The sequence below is a fragment of the Nelusetta ayraudi genome, unplaced genomic scaffold (assembly GCF_046127955.1).
Source record: "Nelusetta ayraudi isolate G7.1 ecotype Tasmania unplaced genomic scaffold, CSIRO-AGI_Nayr_v1 ptg000050l, whole genome shotgun sequence".
Taxonomy (NCBI): Eukaryota; Metazoa; Chordata; class Actinopteri; order Tetraodontiformes; family Monacanthidae; genus Nelusetta; species Nelusetta ayraudi.
This window is the reverse complement of record NW_027466100.1, coordinates 1,994,311-2,020,003: the sequence shown is the minus strand read 5'-3', so window position 1 is coordinate 2,020,003 and position 25,693 is coordinate 1,994,311. Positions and strand designations below refer to the sequence as shown.

The window sequence follows — 25,693 nt, the reverse complement described above, 5'->3', positions numbered from 1 at the left end:
TTTTGTGCCCGTGTGTCTCTACTCACATGTTGTTTTAGCTGCAGCATCAGTTTGTCCCGATCCCTCTTGAGTCCCAGCACCTCATCCTGGGTCTTCTTTTTGTTGGAGGCAGACAGTTCCAGCAGTGCAATGTTTGCATCTTTCTCACTGATGGCTGCCAAAAGAGCTTGTTGCCTGGAGACAAAATAAGTATCATGCCAAAGAATTAACATTTCATAAAATGTTTCATTTATTGTTCTCCATTGTTATTATTCATGCTCATTTCACTTAGTATTTCAATTTTTATAGGCTCTTGTTCACTTATTTCTATTTTTATAGGCTCTTGTTTATTTACTTTTTTACTTTATACTGTTTTGCACTATTTTAGGTTATTTTTATATGCTCTGTTCACTTTATTCTTGTTTGCCCGATCTTCTTTGCTGTTGTAACACCTAAATTTCCCTGTCGTGGGACGAATAAAGGTTTATCTTATCTTATCTTATTCGAGTTTATTTGTGTCTGTTTTGGGTTATTTATTTTTAGGAGGGGGAGTTATATAGAGGGGTAATATTGACATATTAAATTGTGTTTCATGAGAAACAAAATCCTGATAATCAGTAAAAACAAATAAAGTCAATAAAAAATGTGAAATCTAATTTCTTTTACGTCCCGCAGAATATTTCTCAGTGAAGGTTTAAAAATCATGGCAAAGATCTTCTATTCTATTCTCTTCAAAACCTTCTAATTCTCCTATTTGTCAATTTTACTTGTTGCTGTTTAACTCACCGTAGGAGTAGCACTTTTTTATATTCTTTACAAATCAGGCACAGATATGGAAAACACATTTCCATCAGTCATAGGTCCGAACTATGTCCTTCCATGCAAAATAGAGAAAAAGCTGAAGCGCAACAGTACTTCCTGGTGTCCAACTTGGTTGCTTAGCAAATGGCAACATGACATTGTCAGTGATGCGCAAGTAAAACATGCGTCTTGACTGAAAAAGGCCTTAGGTAATAAACAAATTCAACATGACCATATGATTAAAATGTATGCCACACTTAATGGAATGCAGTGTAAAGCAGCACAAACTCTACCAAGAATCTAAAGATTAAATCAGGTGCAGAACTGACAGACTGAGGGAGAGCAAACGCGGATGAATATTGTGCCTTTGTGTTCTACCGCAACAAATTCAAAGCTTATTTTACTTGATTTTGTTTGTCTCTCCGTCAAACCAACGAACGCCCTGCAGCCGGAGGCAATGGCACATTAAGCTGGCAAATCCTGCGAGTCGCGGCTGCACTCACTTCATCTCCAGGATCTCCTCCAGCTGCTTCCTCCGCTCCTGCCTCATGTTGGTGAGGTGGGTGTCCCTCTCCGACAGCGACTGCTGGGTGGACGACAGGCGCTGCTTGGTGGAATCCAGCTCCTGCCTCGTCCTCTCCAGCGTGTTCATCAGCTCTTCCAGCTGACAGTGCGGAGGGGACGCACGTGGGAATATTTTAATGTATTCTGTGCCCCTCAGTTCAGTGCAGTATAGTTTCCTTTAGAGTTTTTTTTTTTTTTTTTTTTAATCCTATCACATTAACGTGTTAGACAAATGACGTCTGTCAGGATGAACTGACCTTCAGGTGGTGTCCACTGTCCATAGAGCCGTCCTTACGCATGTCCTGGCCTAAGCCTTTTTTATCCCCTTGTGGTCCCAGTTTCATGTTTGGACCCTTCTTCGTCTGGTCTTTGCCTCCTTGTCTGCAAAACCACGTCAACAAGTCAGTCTGAGACCTGCTTTGAATGGTGATGGCTTTTCTAAATCTGGGATCAGGGCATTGTTTATCTGTCGTATAGATAAAAAATGTGTAGCAAACGTATGTGTGTCCACATACAACAACAAGGAAAACTCAAACAAGAACATTATTATCAACCACTGGCCCAGCTGTATAATCAATGTATCTTGTGGTGCAAAATCACCAGAACAAAACACGGCGAGCGGACACGTGGTCGCGCACACATGACACTGCTCAGGTGACTCAGTGTAGGAGAGTAAAGGGGGCGGGGCAGGCCGTACCTACCTTGGAGCTAGACTGCAGATGAGAATGAAAAAGGAGGGGTGATACAACAAGTGGACGACACATTGGTAGCAGGAGACGGGAGCACGCGGAAGAAAAACAAAAAGAAAAGCAAAAAAAGAAAGAATTACATGAGGACAGTGACAGAGGAGTCAGAGGACATCACACTGTATCAAGCAAACATGTGAGTTTACAGTGTTGCCTTCTCACGGCTGCACTTGTGCAGCCTGACAGCTTATGCAGGATGCACCTTCTCTGAAAAAAACAAAAAACAAAAGACAAAGCATATAACCGTGTGCATCTGCTGCCAAGCCTGGGGGGTGGCAGTCATGCAGTCAGACAGGCAAAAAAAAATAAAATAAACATATAACATTAGCTGGGCAAAGGAAGAAGGGGAGGAGGAGAGGTCAGAGTGCAGAGCAGAAGTAGGGAAAAGCCAACAGGAGTGAGAAAATCCGTCACGGGTGTTGGGACAGAGGGGACTGGACGTCAGGACGGCTTGCTGGGGCCACACCCACCCACACTACCGAGGTGCCTCACTTACTGTGTAGACCTGGAGCACGGCAGCCTTACGCATGCACACCACCCTACAAGGCTGATCATTTGCCCTTAGGTGTTCTGGAAAAACTCAATGGCTAAGCGAGGATGGGGGGTAGGGAGGAGGGTGAGGGGTTGGTTAGTTGGTCAGTAGAGCAGGAACACAGGTAGGCAGATCAGTGGGGGGGGGGGGTTCAGGTGTTACTGGGCCTCTCTGAAGACCGTGGGTAGGAGGACTGGGGGCTAGCTGGGGGTTCGCAGGGTGAGGCGGGCAGGGTGGATGGAAGGAGCAGGGGAAGCGTGCTCATGGCAGGAGGAGGCCTCAGCTCCAAGAACAGAAGCTCCCTGTGTGAGCTAACACAAAACAGCCAACGGCACAAAGAGACACAAAATACGTCTAAGTGTGTGTGTGTGTGTGTGTGTGTGTGCGCGTGCAAGTGTGTTTTTTGTGCATGTATCTTTCAACAAAGGACCATTAAGGACAACAAAATAAAGCACATGTAAATAATATGAATACAGAATGACGCTGCAGGGCTGCAGGGGAAACTCACACCAAGCTGACAAACAAACCAGAATGAGCTTTTATGCACTGCTGCTGTTTAAAGGTCCCATTTTACACAGAATGAATGTTCAACAAATGTGTTCTATATGTCTCTAACCCCATTGACATCATCCATCCATCCCATTTTCCCTTAATCCATCTTTCAAATAGGGTTGTGATATGGGACCTTTAATGGCTGAACACGTGCACCTGCAGTTATGTCACAAAAAAAACTTTCACCTGAAAGTGTGTTAATTTCACACTATGCTTTTTAAAATGTGTAGGTTTTGTTTTTTTGCTGAGTATGCTGAATCTTCTTGTGACATGCACATGCACGTGCACTTTGACAAAGACTGGGAGCAACATGAGCAAAAGGAAAAAAACAGTGTATCAAACCCTCACTTGCCAGGGAATCAAAGCAAAGGCACCAGGTTATGTGTATAAACCTGAGTGGACGAGTACTTATTAGTTAAGATTAGTTGTTCATGACTGTCTACTTTCGCATTGACATTTAACTGGCCAACAGACACCAGCACGGAGGTACGTTTAACTCATTTCTTCTTCTCCTGTCACACATTTATGCAGCTCAGCTTCAGTGAGGCCACATTAGGCCATATAAACACTCAGCTTACTTGTGTATTTGAGTGCGTTAAATGAATTTTGAGTGGATTTGGATTTTAATCAAATTAGCGTATTAATTAGATTATCTTCAATTGTCAAACATACTGACTGTTGGAGGAAATATGGCACATACACAATTATTTGTTTGGCAAAAGATGTCAAAAACAATGAACCTTTGTTCTCTTGATTCCCGTTCTGTCAGTGCAGAAAAAGACAGATATTAGTGCTGCAACATGCAGAGTAACAAAAAAAGAACCTCTAAACACTAACTCGCTTAGATGCATGCTGTCATGACCAAATTGTGGTGGGGAAACACAGTCAAGCACAGCACATTTGCAAGCTGAAAAAGCAACAAAAAAAACATCAGAACAGCCAAAAAGCTAACAGTGATCCAGAGATCTTTGTATAATGCGTTCTGGCTCAGCCACCACACCGACCGCAGACCACTGTCATACAAAGATGTGTGACTCTTGGAGACAGCAGGCAGACCCAGGTGAACACGGAGGGTGGGGGGGGACCAGGTGCAGCAGTCGCAGTCGCAGGACTTAAACCACGCAGCCGAGCTGAAGTGCCAGGGCAGAGCACTCACTTTCCCAGGAAATCCCACACCATGCCCCCTATCTGCTGGGGAGCAGCGGACACAGAAGGGAGCGGGTCAGGGGGAGCTCTGCCACCGGGACGAGGGGCGGGGCGAGGAGCAGAGGAGGGGGGGCTGGTGTTGGGGGGGGGAGAGTGAGGAGGTGAGGCCACAGTGGAGAAAGAGTTTTGTGGGGGATTGGAGGGGGAGACGGAAAAGCGGAGTCAGATTTGAGGAAAAAAGGGCCAAAAGAAGGAAGTTGGAAGTGATGAGTGGCAGAAGAGGAGGAGAGGAGGGAGGTGAAGAGAGAAGAAAGGAAGAGGATGGGGACAGAAAAGAGTGGGTAAAAATGGCAAAAGAAAAAAGGACAAGAAGACTCAATTAATTGAACACGACACAGAGAGACACTGACAGTAATGACAGTGACACAAATGGCTCCTGCAACCATCTGGAAGGTAAAAGACCAGGTGACTTTAAGAATGACGACTGAAACCTCTGCTAGCATCACACACACTCAGACCAACGTCTGCTTTTTTCCTGCATACCCCCTGGATCAAGCCAGAGACCAGAGCTGTCCGTGTGTCCCAAAAACTAATGTCACTTTGACCTCTTTGACCCATGCAGCCACTGAGTCTAACTTGAGAATCTACCACCGTCAGTCACCCTTCAAGGGAAGGTGGCCCGGTGGGAAGAGAAAGGTGAGGTGAGGTTCCTCTGATGAGTTCAAGTGTTTGGAGTAATTACAATAAAGGCTCCCCCAGAAAAATAAATAAGGATTCATCTTTCAACAAAGCTGAAAAAACACCAAAACGAAGAACCAAACTGATAAAAGCAAAACATAACAGCAGTGAGTGGCAGAAAAAAAGGACAAAAGAGGAAAAAGCGCCGTACTGCATTTTTTCTGGACTGAGTTTCTAAAAAATATTTGGTTTGTTGTGACTGCTTTTTAATCAATGAAAAAAAACATTGAAACCGGGAAACCTGAAAGCAGAACAACAAACAGTCTAGAAAGTATTCAGTGTATATTCTGAATGCTTAGACAAACAAAAGCCAAATTAGCTTCAATGCCAATGAAGTAACTCGCAAGAACATTTCCACTATTGCACAGTGGCGGCTGTGCATTTCCCACCTAGGCCATCAGTGACGTCATATTTCGTCACACCTCATAATACCCTCAATATGATACCACCATTTAGTTTCCAGAGCATTTAAATCATTATTAAGAGGAAAGTAAGGCCACTGATACTGTCAAAACTTACAAATAAGCAATTTTAGGAGATTCCTCAACAAGGTTTTAATCAGTCCAACAGAAAACAGTGAGCTCAAACTCTTGTCCAAACTTGTCCATTAAAGTGCTCACAAACAAATTACTGAACTATTAAATGATTAAACAATCGAGCATGTTGGCGCAGCTGCTGCTTTACGGGAAATGAACTCAGTCTCAGTATGAGTAGGCCAGCAGAGAGAGGCCTTCCTGGCCCTGACGGCCCACCACTGCTATTGCATAGTGTGCATCGGTGTTGAGAGCGCGGGGGGGTGGATTACCTCTCCAACTCAGCAATCTTCTTGTCCTTGTCGTTCTTCTCGGTCTCCACCTCTCGCAGGATGTCCAGGAGCCTCTCCACCTCCGTCTGGGACTTGGCCGCCTCGTCCTTGTAGTAGCCCATCTCCTTCTCCAGCAGCTTCACTCGGTCCACGTACTCCGGGTTCCCCCTGGGGACCGACTGGTGCTCCACCTCGTGCACCTTCTGCGCTCGGGGGACAAAAAAAAAAGCAAACGGACACGCACAAGAGGCGGTCGGGCGCTCAGCTGACAGGCACACAAGAGCTGCGGACACAAGGTGTTTTTTTTTTGTTTTTGTTTTTGTTTTTACTGCCATTGGAGGAGACACACACACACACACACACTGTCGACCATGGGTCCACCAGCGTCTTCAAATTAACTCGTCCCTTTGCTCTCTAAGTTGTGAATGGCCGGAGCCCAGTAAATCGTTTGCGTGGACGAGGGCCGTCATTACTGGCGCCGCCTCGTTAGCTGAGCGGAGCTATTATTTTTGCTCCATTTAACGGCCCTCGGAGACTCGTGCACGCTCGGTGAGTGCGCGGATTGCTGTTGTGTGTGCGGTTGGGTGCGCTTGACGAGATTTAAAAAAAAAAAAAAAAAAAAATCAGCAAAAAGACAAAAAAAAAAAAAAAACAAAAACCCTGAGAAATCAATGGCAGTAAAAGGCTAAATCATGACTGTGTCCCGCTGGTCAAGTGACACAAAAATAATCAGGTCTCCGTGTGGATTCATCCGGTCATTACAGCAACACGTTGTTTCTCCCAAGTGCCACGTCGCAGCCGCACACGCGCGCACACCCACACCCACATCACCCTGCCGGCGACACGCAACACGCAGCCACACGAGTGCAACGAGTCACACAGCGGCGGAAGACTGCAGTGACCTCCCACCACGGCCCACACCTCAGCTACTGGCACCACACTGTGACGGAGCAGAAGCAGAAGGCGACAGCTACGGTGACGACAACGACATGCAACGACAAGGTGGACCGCGTCATGCAAAACCAAACCAAGCCACACACTTTAAGGCTGGAGGCGCGACTGGGACCCAGGGAGGCCGTCGCTTCACGCTTCATGTTTTTAGGACAGGGATGTCATGTCAGGTTCATTTTTTTTAAATTATTATTTAAACAGCTACATGTGTATAAAGACCATTCTTTTTAATTTTAATTAGTTTTCATTTGTTTTGTTTTTGTGAAGGAAAACCTCTAGAAAAGCAACTTCTTACCAACTTGACAAATGTGTTTTACAGATATGCAGGGAGGTAAATGTAATAAATACAAAGTGCTCTTATCAGCTTTTTAACATTTAAGAGTGATTTTCAATTGAATGATCTATATTAGGTGATAATTCATAGTTGAGTGCTAAAGTGAAAGAAATGGGGGAAAAAGAACAATGGGCCTGTTTTCAGAGCCAGTCTGCTTCAGCGATGGGAATTTTTTTACAACTTTACAGCTTCGTTAGTGTTTATTTACTGAGCACTTTTTATTTTTGCCTCCTTTTCTTACATTTTATCGCACGTATCTGTACTCAGTAGTCAAAACAGAAATGTTGCTTTCTTACTTGTTGAATGTGTTTGAGGAGAATTACTGAATTTCTCTCTTCAAGACTGAGCTCAATATTTGCTCGGCAAGAAAGACGGACAAGTTCTGATGTAATATAAATAGATTAATGTAAAGACATTCAAAAGAAATGGTTGACATTAATGGTTTGAAGAGAAATTATTGGAATTTTCTTTAATGTCGGCTCTCATTCATTTCATTATACTAATCTCAACAAATGTTCATCAGGTTTGTTTTGCACAGCTTAGTAAGAAACTTCTACTCACATCCTGCCATTAAGGAGTACTGATTATTTTTCTTACTAAAGAAAAACAATGGCTAATGGCTGTGAAAGTATGTACTTTTGCAATGACAGCTGAGTTGTTATGTCGATTGATTGATTGATATTATCTATATGTGCAATGTGTGTCTGCAAGAATATAAGAGGAAATCTTAAAAAGAATCGCTGAAACCAACTGTGGAGGCACAGTCTTGGCAACTTACAAAATACACACACTCACACACTCACACACTCACACACACACACACACACACACACACACACACACACACACACACACACACACACACACACACGCACACTCACACACACCCTACCATACACTTCATACTTGAAAATTCTACCCCGGCCAAATAAAGTGAACTTAAAAACACTGCAGCACCAGTTTCACCACAAGTGTCACAAACACAAACTGTCGAAAAGAATAATAATGGACACAAGAATCCATCTGGATCTCAAAGCTCATCATATCGACACAGTGCGATGACCAACATGCATCTGGGCGGGCCGGTGGGGTGAAAGCAGAACCTGTGCTTTGGGGGGAAGGGACTGGCATGACCACCATCTAGCAAGTCTGAAAAAAACGCCATCAGTGTCCTCATGCTTTGAGTTGTGCCTCAGAGAGCTGCAGAGGGGAACTTACAGGATTGTTCATGTGACTGAATAGCTGCTCAGCTTGCTACAGAGCAAGCGCAGGGTTGGTTGCGGAGGAGCGGGTCGGACGGGAGAGTAAGCGTTAGGATTTAGGTCATACAGCAAGATCAGACATGTATATGACAGTACAAGTGTGACACAACAGAAACATGTCGTTACAGGTCAGGTGCACTTGCAAGGGAACAGACACGAGGTAGACAGAGGACTCAGGGGGCGGGGTGGAGTCAGCCGGGTCACGCTGACTGACTTCTCTGAACTTACAGTGTCGCCTGAAAACATGGCCATCGTTCTTACTTGCTGTGGTAATTAGGAAGACCAACTGAACTGACTGAATTTTCATTTTCTTAATTCGTTAGCCTAATAACATAATGGCCTTAGTCATTTTTTTTTTGGCCAAATTGTGATATCTGCCTAACTTCACCAATGTGCTTGAAAAGTGTGTTTTTTTTCTTGTTTGTCCGAAAATGTTCAAATATAACTTAGGCAACTATGCTATTAGGCTAACAAATTATTCTTACATTTTTCTTAAATTCAATTATTTAGATTTGGTGGGGGGCAAATAACTATTCTGGGAAATGAGTGTTTAGCAGGATAGAACATTAATCATCTATCAATCATCAGCAAATTTTGTCAAAGTGACCAAATTATATAGCCATCACAAAGCCAAATACTGAACTAGACACATTCATTGGAAAATAAAAAAAATTGTAAAATATTTTGGAAAATCAAAATCATTACATTTAGATTGCCAATAACCATCTACAACTCCAGCACAGCTGCTACACCAGTGTGTATTTTATACACTGCTGTGATAATATGTTTCAGGAAGCATTCACAAAACTGAAGATCCTTCAATTTATCATTTTCCATTTACACATCAGCCCCTGCGCTCCGTCTTTAAGGCCCAACATGACAAACAAACAGCTCTGCAAATCTGCTCAATCTGTCATCAGCTGTTATCACTCATTCGTGTCAATAAAATAACAAATCCAAGCGCTTTGCAATGAACTGAACGGCAAACTTTGCGCGGTTGAGTTTGCACAAACCCACCTTCTGCAACTGCGTCTCCAACTTACTACACTCCTCTTTTTTCTGCTCGATGGCGATCTCCAGCGATTTGAGCTTGGAATCCCTCTTCAGGCCGGACGACGCCAGCGACGACGCGTGCTCCTTCAAGTCGATGAGGCTGGACTGCGGACGGACGCACAACACAGGTGATTAGCACAGTGGCTGTGTGGAGCACACACACAGCACAGCAGGCTAGAGGAACACACAGCACGTGTTCTAATGTAAAGTCACGTGCTGCACTCTGACACTGTCCACATGCATTCCCACTGACCTCCTTCTCCGTCAGTTCTATCTGCAGGCTGTTGACCTTCTCCTTCAGGTCCTTGTTTTCCTTCTTGTAGGAATCAACCTCTTCCAGACGTTCTCTGTCTTCCCGCTCCCTTTGGTCCTTCAAGCGCTCTATGATCCTCTCCTGCGTGCGCGCCCGCATACACACACACACAAACATACTGAGGTGTGAATTCACAAGCTTTAAAGGTGAGATTTGAAAGAATCGTACGGTTCTTGCGCTGCCGGCTACAATCGCGACATTTTTCTTGCAGGCACGTACAAGGTCAGCGTGATTATCCAAAGAATTTAATATCAAGAATTTCATTCAAGCAGAGCTCAACATTAAACTTTAACACATTAAATACCTAATTACCCACTAGCTTTATGAGGATTCCATGTCATGGACAAAGCCTAAAAATCTTCATTGAAATCTATGTCAGTGAATGCACCAGTGGCCTCAGAGAGCTCGTACGTCTCCTTTGAAATATCACAAACTAAAGTGAGATGGCTCTTAAACCAAGTACCCAAATTACACAGGCAACATGGTTCTTTCATCCCAAAGGTATTGAGCCTTATTTTTTTTCTGTATTTGTTAACGGCATAAACATTCTGAAAGGGTAAGTTCATCTAAAAATAGAACGCTCAGTTCTGTTTCACACTTCTTCAACTCTATTTAATCCTCTACTCGACTGAAATGGACTTCCTTTCTATCAATGAACTGAATTGAAATGTTATATTGATGTTGGAAAAAAGAGCCACTAAATCTAAAATGGCTAACAACAATAGTAATGCTAGTTGTTTTTCACATTGAGGAAAAAAGTAGGTGACAAAGGTTTTTTTATTTATTTATTTTTACAAATATCAAATTTACAAATATCGTCTTTCAGTGTTACAGAATCCGACTAAGATTGTGCTGGCAAAATGACCGTGCAAGCCATGAATATTTATTGCCCACCTTCTCTGACAGCGCCTCCTCCAGGGTGGCCAGGGCAGTGTCTGTGTTACTGGAGTCGGTCTGCAGAGACTTGACCCTGTCCTTGAGGTTTCCGAGCTGCTTGTCTTTGTCCCGCAGCTGCTCCTGCAGATTCTCAATCTGACACGCGGAGTAGGAGGAGGAGGAGGAGGAGGTGGTGGAGGGTGGAGGTGCGGAGAAGGTAGGAAGGAAGAGGAGAATGAGAACGAATGGCAGAGTCGATGAACTTAAGTGCTGTTTAAAGATGATGGCATAGCAGCCAGCCTAAGAAAAGTCTTTGAAGAGTCAGTCACATGCAAAACAAGGTCACTCTCATTTTCTTTTTTCAAAAAACAAAACACACATAAAAAAAAACCCTCAGACATTAGAACTAGCACAGGAGCTTATTGATTAACACATAAAGAAGAAAAAAAGAGTGAAATCAGGCAACAAATGAGGCAAAAAAGTTTAAACAGTTTAAACCAGGGTATCAAACTTAAATACACAGCGTCAAATTTGGACATTGTAGAGGGCCAACATTGATATTTACTGAAAAAAAAATATCCCTTAAGAAAAAACAGTGAACCATTTTATACGAACCCAAACAAGTTTTGCTTCAACTTGAACATGGAACAAGCAAAGCTTAATACTACACAATAAATAACTTAATATTGCGCGATGCCAAATTGAATTTCAGATTGAAAAAACTCATCAAAATAAATAAAATGTAAATAAAAATCCTATGCCTCTTTTTAATTTGCAGTCTTCTGATTGAAATTTCATAAGTAACCTTTCTCCAATAAATGAAAATGCCAAGTAACAACAATACACCAAATAAGTCATAATAATATCCTTCAATGAACGTCCTGACCTGATCGAGCAGAGCATTCTGAGATTTGTAGTATCTGCAGTACATAATAGCTGGAGTAGTGATTCTGTATTGCCTCGCGGTGGGTAGAGTATAATTGCACTGTGGACCAGGAGTTTGACACTTATGGTTTGTATATGTGAAGTAATCCAGGATTCTAAACAACTAATTAAATGACAGGTTCAGGAAGAGAATGCAGATTTTAAAAAATGAGTTGAGTTGAAACAGCTGCGATCCCCTCGCACCCCACCCCCACCCCTTTCCCTCAATTCTCTCTCTCTCACACACACACACACACACCTGCACACAGAGAGTGACTCGGTGAAGCAGAAACATCTTGCTCATCCTTGTATGGACACCTTCCTTCCCCTTGAGAGCGACAGAGACTGTGTGAAGCCTTCCACTTTACACTCTCACGTACTTACTGGTTTAGCTGAGGACACAAACGTAACTACCTTCATCTGGACTAATCGCACGCTGAACTAACTGACTGAACACCCCCCCCCCCCACTGTCCTGCAGGTGGTGCTTCCTCACCTTCTTCTGAAGGACGTTGATCTTCCTCTCTTTGACCTCCAGCATGTCTTTCATGTCCCTGATTTCTCCGGCTAGCGTGCCCTTCTCCTCGGTCAGGTCCTGCAGCTGCTTCGTCTTCTTGTTCAGGAAGGACTCCTTCTCTTCCAGCCGTAGACGCAGAGCGTCCACCTGAAGCGGGCAAACAGAATTAACGACGCACGGGGAAAAAAACTAAAGAGCAACAACAGCTGCGCGTACAGTTCAGTTAAAGGTCCGGTGTGTGAGATGCACACATTGCAGCGTCCGTGGAAATGTTGTCTCTTCAAAGCCAGGCAGACTGGGAGGCTAATTGACCCCACCCCTGCAGCTCACAGCGCTCTTTCAGAATCATTCTGCAAAAAAAAATTCTCTCTCATTTGCTAATTCCGCCTGGAGAGAGGACACCGTTGATGATAATCCCTGCGTTCCGTCGTCCTGTTTGATCTCACATTTTTCTTATAGCAACTGTGACATCCCAAAAATACCAAGCAGACGCTCAGACTCTCCTTTCAAGAGAGAGTCTGTAGATGTGCGGCAGATCAGCAGAGTTTACAGGTGGACCCTCTTCTTAACAAAGGAATCTACAAGCTGGGAATTTAAGAGTAGAATCAAGCCATGCATCTTTGTTGATTGTATGCCAATAGATGTGCGCATGCTGGTCTAAATCAGTCTAAAGACGTGTCAGTCCGCCTGGCAGGTATTTATTAGTGTCCTCTGTCACCACAGCAAGCTAAACAGTGTATTTATTTATTCATCAGTGACGCGTTCAGATGTTATTTTCTTTATCCAATGTGCTGCGACAGCGAATCACGCGTTACCGTTTTTCCATGTGGTGCCCTGGGTCACAGTGCAGTTGCTTTCAAACCCCGGAGTAAATAAAGTGCTGAAATTATTTTCTGTAATAGACCTCAAGCTCGGGGAGTGTGTGTGTGTGTGTGTGGGGGGGGTTATGATTTGTTCTGTGGTGCTCCGAGTCGGGGGGGATGCCAGGCTGACTGACTTGAGTGCGTGCTGACATTTATGTGCGGGAAGCAAAGGGAGGCTGGGGGGGGTTGTTTTGCCGTTACCTCTGTTTGCAGGATGGCAGCGCGTTGCTCTTTGGCAGTGAGCGACTCTTTGAGCACCTCAATATGCTGTTTGCAGTCCGAGTTCTGGTTGTTCAGAGTCTCCAGCTTCGTCTGCAGAGCCAAAAGCTCCGACTCCTTCTTGGACAGCTCCTGCTTCAGCTGGTCGATCTGCAGACGGAAGGAGCGAGAGCGGCAGATCACGTAAACAACGTCATGTTGTTGCTAGTGTGCCGTGTGTGTGTGTGTGTGTGTGTGTGTGTGTGTGTGTGTGTGTGTGTGTCTGTGTGTGACACAGACACACACAGAGAGAAAGCTTTTTTGTTTTGTTTTTTTTTCTTACAAAAGCAGCAGCTACTCGGTACGGCTTTTGCACTATTTTCATCAATGCGCTATTCTCTCATTAAAAATGCATTTGGGACTGACTCCCCTGCATTCATCATATATTATACATAATCTCTATTCATGATTGATGAAAGGAGAACTAAAAATAGGAGAACAAAACTGTGGCTGGCCTGTGCTTGGTCAAATAACATGTGGATGAGTCAAAATGATCCAAAGAGAGTAGGAGCCACACACCAACACACACACACACACACACAACACACAAACACACACAGAGAGCCGCTGCAACAAAAACAAGGCCAGCAGGGGCAGCGAAGCCACACTGGAAAACAATGAATGGATACAGACAGAAAGCATCTGTGCTGCAAGAAATACCATCAACTACCATCAACTACTATCATTTTTTCAAGTTTTTCTTTGTTTGTCAAACTTGGTGCAACTGTCACGGCGCAGACTAACACAGCACTGTGGGAGGAAGAAAGTTGTGTGATGTGTTCTATGAAAAGATGAATCACTTCATTCATCTTTTTTTTTTTTTTTTGCTCTCCGAGCAAAAATAGGCCGAGGCTGGACAACTGTCATGCAAACACGTGACGGTTTTGGTGAGAAGTTGTGAAAAAAAAAAAAAAACACAAAAAGACTAAGAAACACAGGTAGAGAAAAAAAACAAAACCTCAAACAACAACAGAAATGCATCCGCAGGTGCGAGCTGCACAGTGCGGCGCTCTCTTCTCATTAGCAAAAGATACAAAATCAATTCGAGCTGGACACAAACATTGTGGGAGGAGGTGGAACCACAAAACCACGAAACACCTCAAGTCAAGTCGCAGGAGCTTTTTATCAAAGCGATACGCAGTCAAATAACACGACAACGCCACTTACTTTCTGTCTGGTTGCGAAAAACAAGTTTTTAGGGTGAAAAACTAGACAGGAAATGAGGATAACTGATGGTTTCATGATAGCGAGCAATAAATAAAAAAAACCCTCCCTGCTTCACTGAGGATTTCATTGCAGAAAGTATTCTGCTGATTTTGCCTCTTTCGCTGCTCCTGACGCTGAGCCTTTTGCCAAGAGGATACTTTTACTAATGACGCGAGATGTTAAAGCCAGCAATTTAAATGAGACATCGGCTTGTGCGTCTGTCCACACTGTGGCAACAACACAGTCAGGTGTGTTTTTCCAGCCGCATCGCCGGCACACGCGGTCTTACCTTGGTCTTCATAAACTTGGAGTGGTTCTTGTAGACCTCCATCTGTTTGATCTCCTCTTCGCGGTCCTCTGTGTTCAACAAGCCGTTGGCTTTCAGCATCTGAATCTCATCCTCCAGGTCTCGAATGTTGCGCTCCAGAGAGGCGATTTTGGTGTCCTGCGCACAAAAACGCAGAGCAGACACACCTCAAAACCCGCACGGAGAGGTCCACAAGTTGCATGTTGTCAAATGACGCTCAACCGGGGAGACGGGGTGGGGGGGAAAAGAAGCAAAAAAAAAACAAGGCCGGGGACAGACAGAGAGAGAGACTGACAAACGGAAAAGGTAAAGAAGGAGCCTGAGAGACGTAGGTGCAGCCAGATAAAGCAGCAGCAGCAGCAGCTCGCGGCACGGCTGAGAGTTCTGCAGCATCTGCCGGCGCAAAACATAGCCTCTCGCAGCGGCACCGAGGTCTAATCACCATTGGGAAATGTTGAGAGCACATCCGGCGCCAGGCGATCAGCTGGGAGCCCGGAGAGAGAGAGAGAGAGGAACGCGCAGGGCTGCGAAGGCTCGGGGAGGGGGGCGGCGGCAGAATCACAAGCTTCGGCAGCTCGCCGACCACCGCGGGATCCAGACCTCGGCTTGCAGCGCCAACGCAGCTCTGGCTCTGGCGAGCTTTTTAAATAAATAATACAACGTCTTTAAGATTATCCATGGTCCATCTCCCTCTCCAGCAGAGCATGGAGCGAACCTGGTCCCTCCCCCTTTCCTCTCTCTCTCTCTCTCTCTCTCTCGCGCTGTCTTGGAGCTCCCGAGCGGATCTGGACTTGTGAACTTGTGGCCGCTGGCCGGGTCAGTCGCAGCTCGCCGCTAAACACGGGAACGCGGGTAAATGGAACGTAATGAGGAAGGAGAGACGAGGAAGGAAGGAAGGAAGGGAAGGGGGGTGGGGAGGGCGGGGGGGCATCGGTGTCCTCCTCACAATGCATGAGCGTCCGCACATGCACATGCACATGCACATGCACATGCACATGCACATGCACATGCACTTGGCCCCGCTGTTGCGTCTCACCTGAGCCTCCGCCTGGCGTCAACGAGCTAAAGTCGCCGTAGCGGACGCGCGGCGCCGTACCTTCAGGAGGAGGCGGATGATGTTTTTTTTTTCTTTTTTTTTTTAAATTCCGTCCAAATGCACAGCACTGCTGGTGCAGTTTGGGTGCCAGCTGATCCCCCCGGCCGGCCGGTCGGTCAATCTCCCTCTTTATCTCTCCCTCTCGCCTGCCTCGGCGCGTCTCCCTTTCCTATCTGTCTTCCTGCACACTGGCCTCTCGCTGTCATAAACAACCACACCTGTTTCCATGGTAGCGGCGGTGCAGGCTGGCAGGCAGGCAGGCAGGCAGGCTATATGCTGCGTGCACCGTCTCTGGTGAGGGAGGCGGCGGGAGCGGGGCGGGAGGGATGTAAGGGAGAAGGGAGGGATGGAGGGATGGAGGGAGGCAGAGCAGGGAGAGCAGGGAGAGCAGGGAGGATTATTTGTGCTTCCATCAGCATCAGCGCGAACGCGGCCCGGGGTGGTGGTGGTGGTGGTGGGGTGGGGAGATGTGGGGGGAGGGGGGGTGCGCGGGTCTGCCGGTAAACAGAGGGAGGGGAGAAAAAAACAGAAAGAAAAAAGAAGGAAGGAGAAGGAGGCGAGTCTTCCCTCGCCCTGTATGTAAATCGAGAGGATCTTAGAGCACCGATGTCACATGACTAGGACTGGGGGGGGGACTGCACTCCGTCGACACAGAGGGGCTGTGTCAGCTCAGCGATGATGTCATGATTTATTTTGAGGAAGTGATGTCAGGCTTCTGCAGTGAGGCAGCGGTGGGCGATGCTCGCACGCATCGGCCGTACGGACGTGTTGCACGTCTGAAATCAGACGAATCGGGTTTTGGTTTTGTTTTTTTGCAATGATGGAAGATGGGGGGCGGGAGAGAGACAACATGTGTGAATTGCTCAGCAGCATGTGAACGCAGTCAAACAGCCGGGTGGGGCGAGGAACAAGGTATTCCACTCCGGAGGACATCTAATAAAACAGTATCGCTGTTGGCATCAGCTGAGATCATTTGCTGCCACTGAGTCAATATTGCATTCGGAATCACTCTGTCGTCTCCAAGCACAAGTTCATCCGTCCACCTGTTTCAAAACTGTCCGTTTCAGGAACGATGATGCCCCCTGGCCACACATCCAGGGGTCTCTATGAAAACTTTAACCTACATACGTCATACATACGGAGGCTGTATGTAAGGATGTGCCTTACAAAGAGCAATGAACTCCTGTAAAAAAGTCTTATTCTAGAATCAAGCACGAAAACTGCAACTTTTAAAACGCAAGCCTCTCGCTCTCTTTGTCACTGTTACTTTGTATTCTCTTCAAAGTTGTTTTCTTATCAGTAGTTAAATAAAAGTAAACCATCACCAATGTATTTCAGCCTCTTAAGAAAAAAAAATACACTTCAATGCATACTGGCAACTCAGCACTTGGGAATGGAGTAACGTCTCTTTGTCATATAATTCCAATCTTACATTCTGGTTAGTCATCGTATATTTCAGTGGAAAGATCACACGAGGTTAACAATGGAAAGAACTTGTCAAGTTCTGTGTATTTCCTGTTTAGTCTGTCGTCAGCATCTTTAGTTTTACTTCCTGTGTTGATTTCTTGATGTCCGTCACCTGTGTCTCCTTGTCAGGCCTGCCCTTGATTGTTCTCACCTGTGTTCCTCTGGCCCAGTGTATAAATAGTCCTTGTCTCCCTTTGTGGGATCGTTGCTTTCTGTCCAGGTTCTTGTTATGTGGTTTTTGCCAAAGTGTTCAGTTGCGCTCAGGTCTGTTCTTGGGGGTTCTCAGTTACTGGTTATTTCCTTTTTTTGTATCCACTTTGTATTTTTGTTAAGTCTCCCAGTGTGTGGTTTTTTTAATAGTTTCCCTCACGGACACCATTAGTTTAGTTTTGTTTATGGTTTAAAATAAACCCTTTTGTCTGAAAAAACCTGAGTCAATCTGGGTCTTTACCCCTTTGCGCTCCCGTCCAGAACAGCATATTTATCCCGCTGTCATGCTTTGTTGCACCTTCTACATATTAAAAAAATGTTTGCTAAGTGAAGGTGCGACATGGTGGTGCAGTGGTTTGCACTGTCGTCTCACAGCAAGATGGTTGTGGGTTTGAATGCAGAGCCTTTCTTTGTGGGATCAAATAAGTTCCTCCTGTGTCTCTCCAGCCGGGTCTCTGTGGCTTCCTTCCACAGTCCAAAAACATCCATGTGAGAGACAAATTAGGAACTCTCAACTGGCCGTAGGAGCGAGTGTGAGTACAAATGGTTGTTGGTCTCTTTATGCGATCCTGCGATTAACAGGCAACAACTGAAAGACAGCTGAGACAGGGCCCAGCACCCACCATGACCCTGAGGGCAGCAGAATCAGTAACAGATACTGAATAGATGGGTAAGTGAATTTTGACAGGACTGCTACCATACTTCCAAAACAATTTTTCAATTACTAAGACTGGAATGAAAATGCCTAAGTAACTTGAAATTAACTTAATTCTGAGTAGCAACACAACATGTTGCAAATTTATCTTGCACTCTGAGAAAAGAGAAACAGACAGCAAAATCTGTCGGCCATATTTGGGTGTTCTTACAATAAAAAGAGAAAAAGAAATCCACCAGCTGATCTCCAAAGGAAAAAACATTCTGCAAATGGTTTATAATCTGTATTTTTCTAGTTTGACACTGTCACGTCTACATAAAAAGAGAAACTTAAAGCAGCTTGTGCACACCGTCCCAGGTTCGCCATGGTGGATGTTTTGAATAGTAATGCTGTTCTGTGTTGATGTTTACCCAACTGCTTTGCGAGCAGATGCACAGTGAGTCTGCAGGTCTGTGTGTGAGACAAGAGGGGGCGAGATGTGTTCACTGTTGACTCAGCTGCTGGTGATCACAGCGACAACAACCGCGGCGCGTGCAAATACACACACACACACACACACACACTCACAACTAGGGTCTCTATCAAAACAGAGCCGCCATTATAACACAGGTCTAATAAAAGTCCTTTCAAGTGACTAATAGAAAAGTAAATGAATTGCCTTTGAATATATTACTGGGCCTTGTTAGTTTTATGGTTGCGTGCGGGCTGAATTGCAGCATTCATAAGAACGTTACAAACAGAAAAACAAAACTCCAACTGGATATGAACCCTTGTCATTTATATTCAAGGGGTAAAGCAGCACTGTTGGCTGAGCCCACGGAGCTTTGGGAGTTGGAGGAAGCCCATGAAAGCAAAAGGGCAAAATATATGGACCTGGTAGAGGAAGTGGGTGGAGTTTAAGGCACTACCTGGTGAACGTGCAGGGCAGAAGCTTAGTCGAATACTCAATGACATGTCTGCTGAAAGACTTATAGGGCTAATAGGAGCCAAACTGCACAAAACAACTAGAGAGACATGGGAGGAGACGAGGAACACAAATTTAAGGAATTAACAGGACAACAGGTGAGGGGCAGAGAGAGCAAACAGCTCCTGAAGTCGGGGTCTGGATTAAGTGGTGAAACATGAGCGGTGGTCCCCAGCCGGTGCCCTGCAGCTTAGCAGCAGGCACCAGAGGAGGTGTGGGAGACTCTGAGTCTAACAGGAAGGACAGCAGCAAAATTGTTTTTCAGTTTGCAAAACTGAGCAAATGTAGATTATATGTAGATTAAAAAGGTAAGAAGGCATAATTTCATCAGGTCTAGTTACAAAATGCCTTTATACGTGAGATGTAGAGATGCATTCAGAAGAATGGGAAAGCTGAAGTAATATGTTCTGGATGAAGCTTTCCATGATCTTAACAAGAATTAAGAATAGATTTTAACTCCTTCCATGTTAGTGCAATGTGATTGTCTCACATGATCTTACCTTCATCTCTATGATGGTCTGCAGAGCCTTGGTTTTGCTTGGATCCTGGTGCAGCTGATTTCTTCTGTGCAGTTCCTTTGAGAAAACACATAATATCTTGTGTCACCAGAACAGCGCAAGCTGTGGATGGCTTGACGATACAGCACGCACACAAATACATTTTATGTCAATGATCTATGACAGCAACAACAACATTAATTATTTACTTTGACAAAAATGATATTTCTGATTTGGGATGCTCTTCATGAAGTTGCGACCTCTGGACTTGAAAATATGATTTAGGTCATTTTTTAAACATCCAGTGTGTCAGATTTGGCTTTATTCATGATTTTTATGTTGGTAAATGTTTAACATACTGCCCATAAACACATTAATAAAAGTGTTTACTCGCAGTACAATAATTAAAACTAAAGTAACTTGGTTTTTCTACCCTTAGAATAAGAATATCCACAGTTAGCTTCCGTCTTGCGTCACCATGTTTTAAGGAAGCCCGTGTGACAGTGGCCTAAATTTGAAACCCGCTTTCAGGCGGGCTTCCTTAAAAATCTTATATCCGGAAAATATTTGATACTCAGCTCTGCCCTCTACTGGCGTTAGGGTAAAACAGCAGTCAAACCAAAGCCTAGCACACAGGTGGACGTGACACAGTAGCATCAGCGTGGTCACACTGGTACCTCTCGCAGGTGAATGTTCTCCTTCTCCTTTTGGTCCAGAATGACTTCCAGGTGCCCCAGCTGGGCCTCTGCCTCGGCGATGCGCCTGGCCCTCTCCTGCTCCTCCTCCTCGGACGCCCTGCTCGGCCCCGACGGCAGCCCTTTGCTCTGCAGCATCTCCAGCAGCTTCTTGATGGACTCGTCCCTGGCGCCCAGCGTCTGCTTCTGGGTCTCGATCCTCAGCTCCATCTCCTCCAGAGTCTTTCTCAGCAGGAAGAGCTCCTTGGCCTGGCGGTCGTGCTCGGCCTGCAGCCGACGGAAGTTCTCCTCCGTCAGCTCGATGGTGGTGAAGTGGTCCGAGGCGGAGCGGTTGCCGCCCTCCTGCTGCAGCAGGTGGTTCAGGTCTCGCTGTGTTCGCAGCTCGTCCTGCAGAGCCTGGATGGTCATCTGGAGGTGCTGGTGGCCGTCACACACAAGTAACACACACTTACTGAAAGAGACTTGACACAGAACACTCTTATCAAGGATGCTCCAAGTGAAGAATTTTTAGTATTTATATCTAACAGAACTTGGAGAGCCAACTTAACGCAATCTTGCCACACAACTGCATGGCCTGTTGAAGGAAAACTTCAACTTCTTTTCTTTATTCTGGAACGTGGATTATCTTCCTTATTTGCAACAAGGCAGAGCTGCCGCAGCTGTCACACAGTGCTAGTTTTGCAGCATACCACAGCAGAGGCGTTTGGCCAAGGTCACGTTACATATACGTATTTCAACTGAGGGCAAATACTGTTACCAGTATAAAAAAAGAGTAGGAAAGTAATGGAGAATCTGTAAGAGGAAAAAAGAATTTGTTCTCACTTGTCCAACATGAGCTGCTGCCATCGTTGTAAATGGACGAGCGTGTTTACCTCGGCCTGTCTCAGTATCCAGAATATAATACTACAAAACACACATTATTAAGACTTTGATGAGCCAAATAATATCTTATTGTGTATTTGGTATTTGTGTTTCCGTCTCAAATTAAATACAGATTAAAATTTTCCCTGTCCAGAAAACGGGCCCAATCAGTGCTCAGAGCAAAGGAGACACGCGCTGCAATTAACCCAATGGCACAGGCAGGTGCACTGGTACAATAGAAACATCACAAATCACTCTTTATAGTTCAGGGGTGCCTTACAGGGAAAATACGAAAGTTGGCAGGAAAAGGAGAGTGGACTGGAAATAACTCTTAGGAGGATCAGAAGTTGCAAAGGTGCAAAGGGACAGCCAGGTGTCTGGAAAAACACAGCACACAGGTGACTCTATGTTGTGCACACGGCATGTGTTGCAAACATAGGGACAAACCTTGGTTCTCCTGGCGTCCAGCAGCTGCAGAGCATGGGCAGAATGAACAGAAAAACAAACGCATGGTAAAAACAGGGCGTCAGAGCATGAGCCAACAGAAAAGGATGGTCAACACAAACCAGCCACACAGTCAAAATGAGATCCGGCCTTCAGTTTGTCCAGCTGTCTGTTCATTAGCCTCCCGCCGGCCAGTGTATCAGATTTTATGGGCATGGGCAAAGTTTAGTGAGAGGGATTACAGCTGAAAATGGACATTATCGCTGGTGTGTGATCTTATCTTTGACATACGCAGGAAGATTAATAGATAATCAGGCTTCATTAGATGTACTTACATTACCCTTCGCTTGTTATTAGACTTCTACTTGTTGTGTAATGGAGTGTGCATGTACTTGCAAGTAATAGCGTTCAATCAGAAAATTATCTGATGAATTTCCCTTTTATTACGTTTATCTCTGAATCAATAAGATAAATGGGCCAACAAGCTATTTTTTTTAAATGGTTGACACACAAATAACAAAGCAAAGATACTAAAGAATAATAAATAAATTGCTAAATGATAAAGCGCACAGCAGTTGAGAGCTAGTTTCAAAATTTCTGAACAAAAAACACCATATTCCTAGAGGTTTCTCTCTCTGGCAGTTGCTTACGTTGAAGAACTGACAGGATTGTGCGAGCATGAGGCTTTCCGACCACTGGGTGGCACTGTTGGCGTGCTTTCTGACTTTTTTGCAGACTGCAGGACTGCTGCCACCTTCAGTTTGAGTCACGCTCCTCTGTGTGAGTCAGTGCTTTTGTGGCCAGAAAAAAATAAAAACCCAATACATTTCAAATTTGTAGTCCTACACTGGGTGTGGCCCAGTACTGCACACAATAAATATATTGATTGTCTGTGCAATCTAGCGGAGCGTTACTTTGTTCTTCTTTGATTTTTTTTTTTTTTTAATTAAGCAGGGACATTGAACGTGTTCTATTTGTTATTTGTTCCTTTATTTGGTTAACATATGGGAGACACATTAATGAACATGATACATAACCTAATACTGTTCAAGAGTTTGCTGCTTGGCAAGAAATTTGTATTGTTTTCACTTGTTGCCTGTCTTGAGTAGACAACTATAGTGAGAACATTAGTAAACTAAACATTATTATTATTATTATTATTATTATTATTATTATTATTATTATTATTATTATTATTATTATTATTATCAGTATTATTATTATTGTTGTTGTTATTATATAAGTTATTTAGCTGATGAATAAAAACACCCTCACCCTTCTTATTAAACCTCTTAAGTCTGCCTTCTTCCTGTTCTGCTCGACAATCTTCTGACTTGAAACCAAACTGCTGTCTGACGATTCCACCAGCATAATTTCTGCTTTAGCGTCAAAATCACGGTTGCCCTCGCCGTATCCCCGGGGCATAGGCAGCAGAGCTGTACCAGTGTCTTGTGAGTCAGTCATGACTCAGCGGTGTTTTGGCCGACCTGCCTCAAGACAAAGACCGTCTTCTTCTGCGTATCCTGAAAACGAGCTGCAGGTTCGACAAATGCAAAGTGATCATTTGAGCTAAAACAATCCGCACCTCCACCTCTCATCAACAGCCGGTTGCAGGTAGATAATAGGACAGCGGTCGCTGCTGCAGTGGACTACCAACCGTGGGAAGTTTAACTACGTTGCTCCTGAGACACAATTCCCTCAAAATGCAATGTGATGCAAGGTTAGTTTTGTTTGTCTAACATTATTCTATTAAGACAGACATTTACATAGATAGTCTAGAGTTATATATATATATATATTTTTTGCCTTGGCTGGACTGTGAAGTGGGTTTGATTGTTTTTATTGGCAGGCTAGCATAAACAGCTAACTTGCGCCAGCCTAGCACCAGCGACCTCTACTAAACTGTTAATAGTCTCCAACGAGGTCCTATGTTCAAAATTCTGAACCACACCTTTAAGACTCCTTTAAGAAAATCACAGGAGGAAAAAAAATCAAAGACACAACCACTACCACTAAACGAAAGAAATGAAAAATAATTACTCAAGTCAACAAAATCCAACTGGCAGCAAACGACACGTCTCACACAGGAAGCGTCTTCATCGTGGCAGCACTCGAGGGAAAGTCAAGAGCTGCATGAAGTCGGAGGGTTGCATCCTTTAGAGGCGAGAGATATTTACACATCTGTTGGTGTCATCTGTTGAAAAAACTCCACTTTCAACCAGCGCGGCGGAGAAACCGAGCCAACCTATGTTCTTTGACCTGAATTTCCATCCCTGCTGATAATAGTAAGTCGTGTTATCCGTGCAGACATTAGCCAGAGCCGGTGCCGTTCACAGGATGCCACCAACACCTCGTAAGAAAAAGAGTGCAAAAATCTGCGCGGCCGACTGCACGTGTGTATAAGTTAAGAGAGGCCGAGCGCGTGCACCTGACAGATGGACGACGGCTCCGAGCGCTGAGTCAGAGCAGCCTCCTCTCACTTCATCCTTAAGCTCTGCAGTGTGTGTGTGTGTCTGCCATGATGACTGACAATATACAATTACACCCACATCCTTTGCGGCATTCATGTGTTTAGCTCGGCTCAGCTGGGCTCAGCTGGGCTCAGCTCAGCTACACTCGGGGAAGGTCGCAGGCTGCACGGCCGCAGAAACGTCATGCAGTTGGACTGGAAACTGGACGGTTATCCGTTCACAGCATTTTTACGATCCTGCAGCAGCGTTTGCATTCCTCTTTTCCTTTGTTGGTTGTTAAAAATTCAAGATGCACAGACAGATCTGTGTAATGAAAAGCAGCTAGAAGTTAAATCACTCCTACCAGAGAATACTCAGTGACAGACAGCCTCTGTGCATTGTGCTAATTTAGCATAAAAAACAGTCCCTGCAAGAGAGGGGAGTCAATAAACTGCTCAAACAAATACAAAATCTAAACAATGCAATGTCATAAAAATCCTAAAAAATATATCTTGCTAAAGACATAAAGGTCCAGCGAGTAAAAAGGGAAAACATTAGGATGGTGTCCACAACATTTTGTTGCTAATGTCCGATTAGCTTCATGTCTTCTTGGTCTAAGCTATGATCATTCAGACCGAGAGTGTGAGTTGGTTTAGCTGCATACATATTATCTGCATGGAGGTTATATATTTCAGTCGGCACAGTGTTTGTGACGAATACGCAGAAAAGATAACATTGCTCAGTGGGAGCGATGTTGAATATAATTTGTTACAGCATTTGATTTATCTGATGCTTTATTAGAGCCTGAGCGGTTGCTCTCAGGCACGACTGTCCATTCCAGCTGCTCCCTTGTAGGGATGCACCGATCCGATACAGGGATCGGTATCGGATCCGATATTGAATAAAATTCTAGATCGGGTATCAGTGACAATGAGCCGATCCAATGGCCCGATCCATAGGAGCAGATCCGTTCTGTGTATTTCTATGCTGTGCGAAGCGAGTGACGTCGTTCTGAGGGACAATGCCGGCAACATGAGAAAGGCGATGGACAACATGGGAGCGCGTGGTGTGGGCTGCGTCGCACATATAATGCAGCCGGTAGTCAACGAGGGACTTCTCTCACAGCGCGCAGTGAGTGATGCCGTTTGCATGTGGGGAAAAAACACGCTACCGCTGACTTTATTTTTTATTTTATTTTTTACCAAGCTATTGAAGCTATTCTGTTATTCAGCTGGTTTTGTAATGGGTGTTAAAGTTCTCTTTGCACAATTGCACTACGCTATAGGTGATTGCTGTTTACTTGAATATCTGCCATTCAAGCTAGTGAAGCTATTTGTTTATTTTGAATTACTGTACTGGTACACAGTATTAAATACGTTTTTCAGTACATCTGGATCATTTTATTTGTTTTTAGAAAATGAGGGAGGTCTGACATTGCCTTGCACAAAAAGACAGGGTTTTTTTTCTAAACAACAAGACATAATTTGTTAGGTGATTCAATGCTGTTTTTCTGTATCGGTATCGGATCGGTATCGGCCGATACTAAACTTCAGACGTCGGTATCGGTATCGGAAGTGAAAAAAGTGTATCGGTGCATCTCTACTCCCTTGCAATAACTGCCTTTACAG

The 25,693-nt window shown here is 44.6% G+C and overlaps 1 protein-coding gene across 3 annotated transcripts in view; it reads right to left on the bottom strand.

Annotated features, from left to right (window-relative positions):
- The window catches only part of erc2 (ELKS/RAB6-interacting/CAST family member 2), a 42,034-nt gene that overhangs the window by 6,000 nt on the left and 10,341 nt on the right, over positions 1 to 25,693 (bottom strand). For 2 of the 3 annotated variants that reach the window (XM_076037224.1, XM_076037226.1), the window contains exons 3-15: positions 20,293 to 20,727; positions 19,619 to 19,693; positions 14,709 to 14,864; positions 13,157 to 13,324; positions 12,072 to 12,239; positions 10,671 to 10,808; positions 9,717 to 9,857; positions 9,428 to 9,568; positions 8,367 to 8,402; positions 5,864 to 6,066; positions 1,602 to 1,725; positions 1,284 to 1,444; positions 27 to 174 (exon numbers count right to left, since the gene is read on the bottom strand). In XM_076037224.1, the coding sequence (XP_075893339.1) occupies positions 27 to 174; positions 1,284 to 1,444; positions 1,602 to 1,725; positions 5,864 to 6,066; positions 8,367 to 8,402; positions 9,428 to 9,568; positions 9,717 to 9,857; positions 10,671 to 10,808; positions 12,072 to 12,239; positions 13,157 to 13,324; positions 14,709 to 14,864; positions 19,619 to 19,693; positions 20,293 to 20,727 (2,094 nt within the window). The remainder of the gene's footprint in view (positions 1 to 26; positions 175 to 1,283; positions 1,445 to 1,601; positions 1,726 to 5,863; positions 6,067 to 8,366; positions 8,403 to 9,427; positions 9,569 to 9,716; positions 9,858 to 10,670; positions 10,809 to 12,071; positions 12,240 to 13,156; positions 13,325 to 14,708; positions 14,865 to 19,618; positions 19,694 to 20,292; positions 20,728 to 25,693) is intronic. The other variant, XM_076037225.1, reaches the window with a different exon arrangement.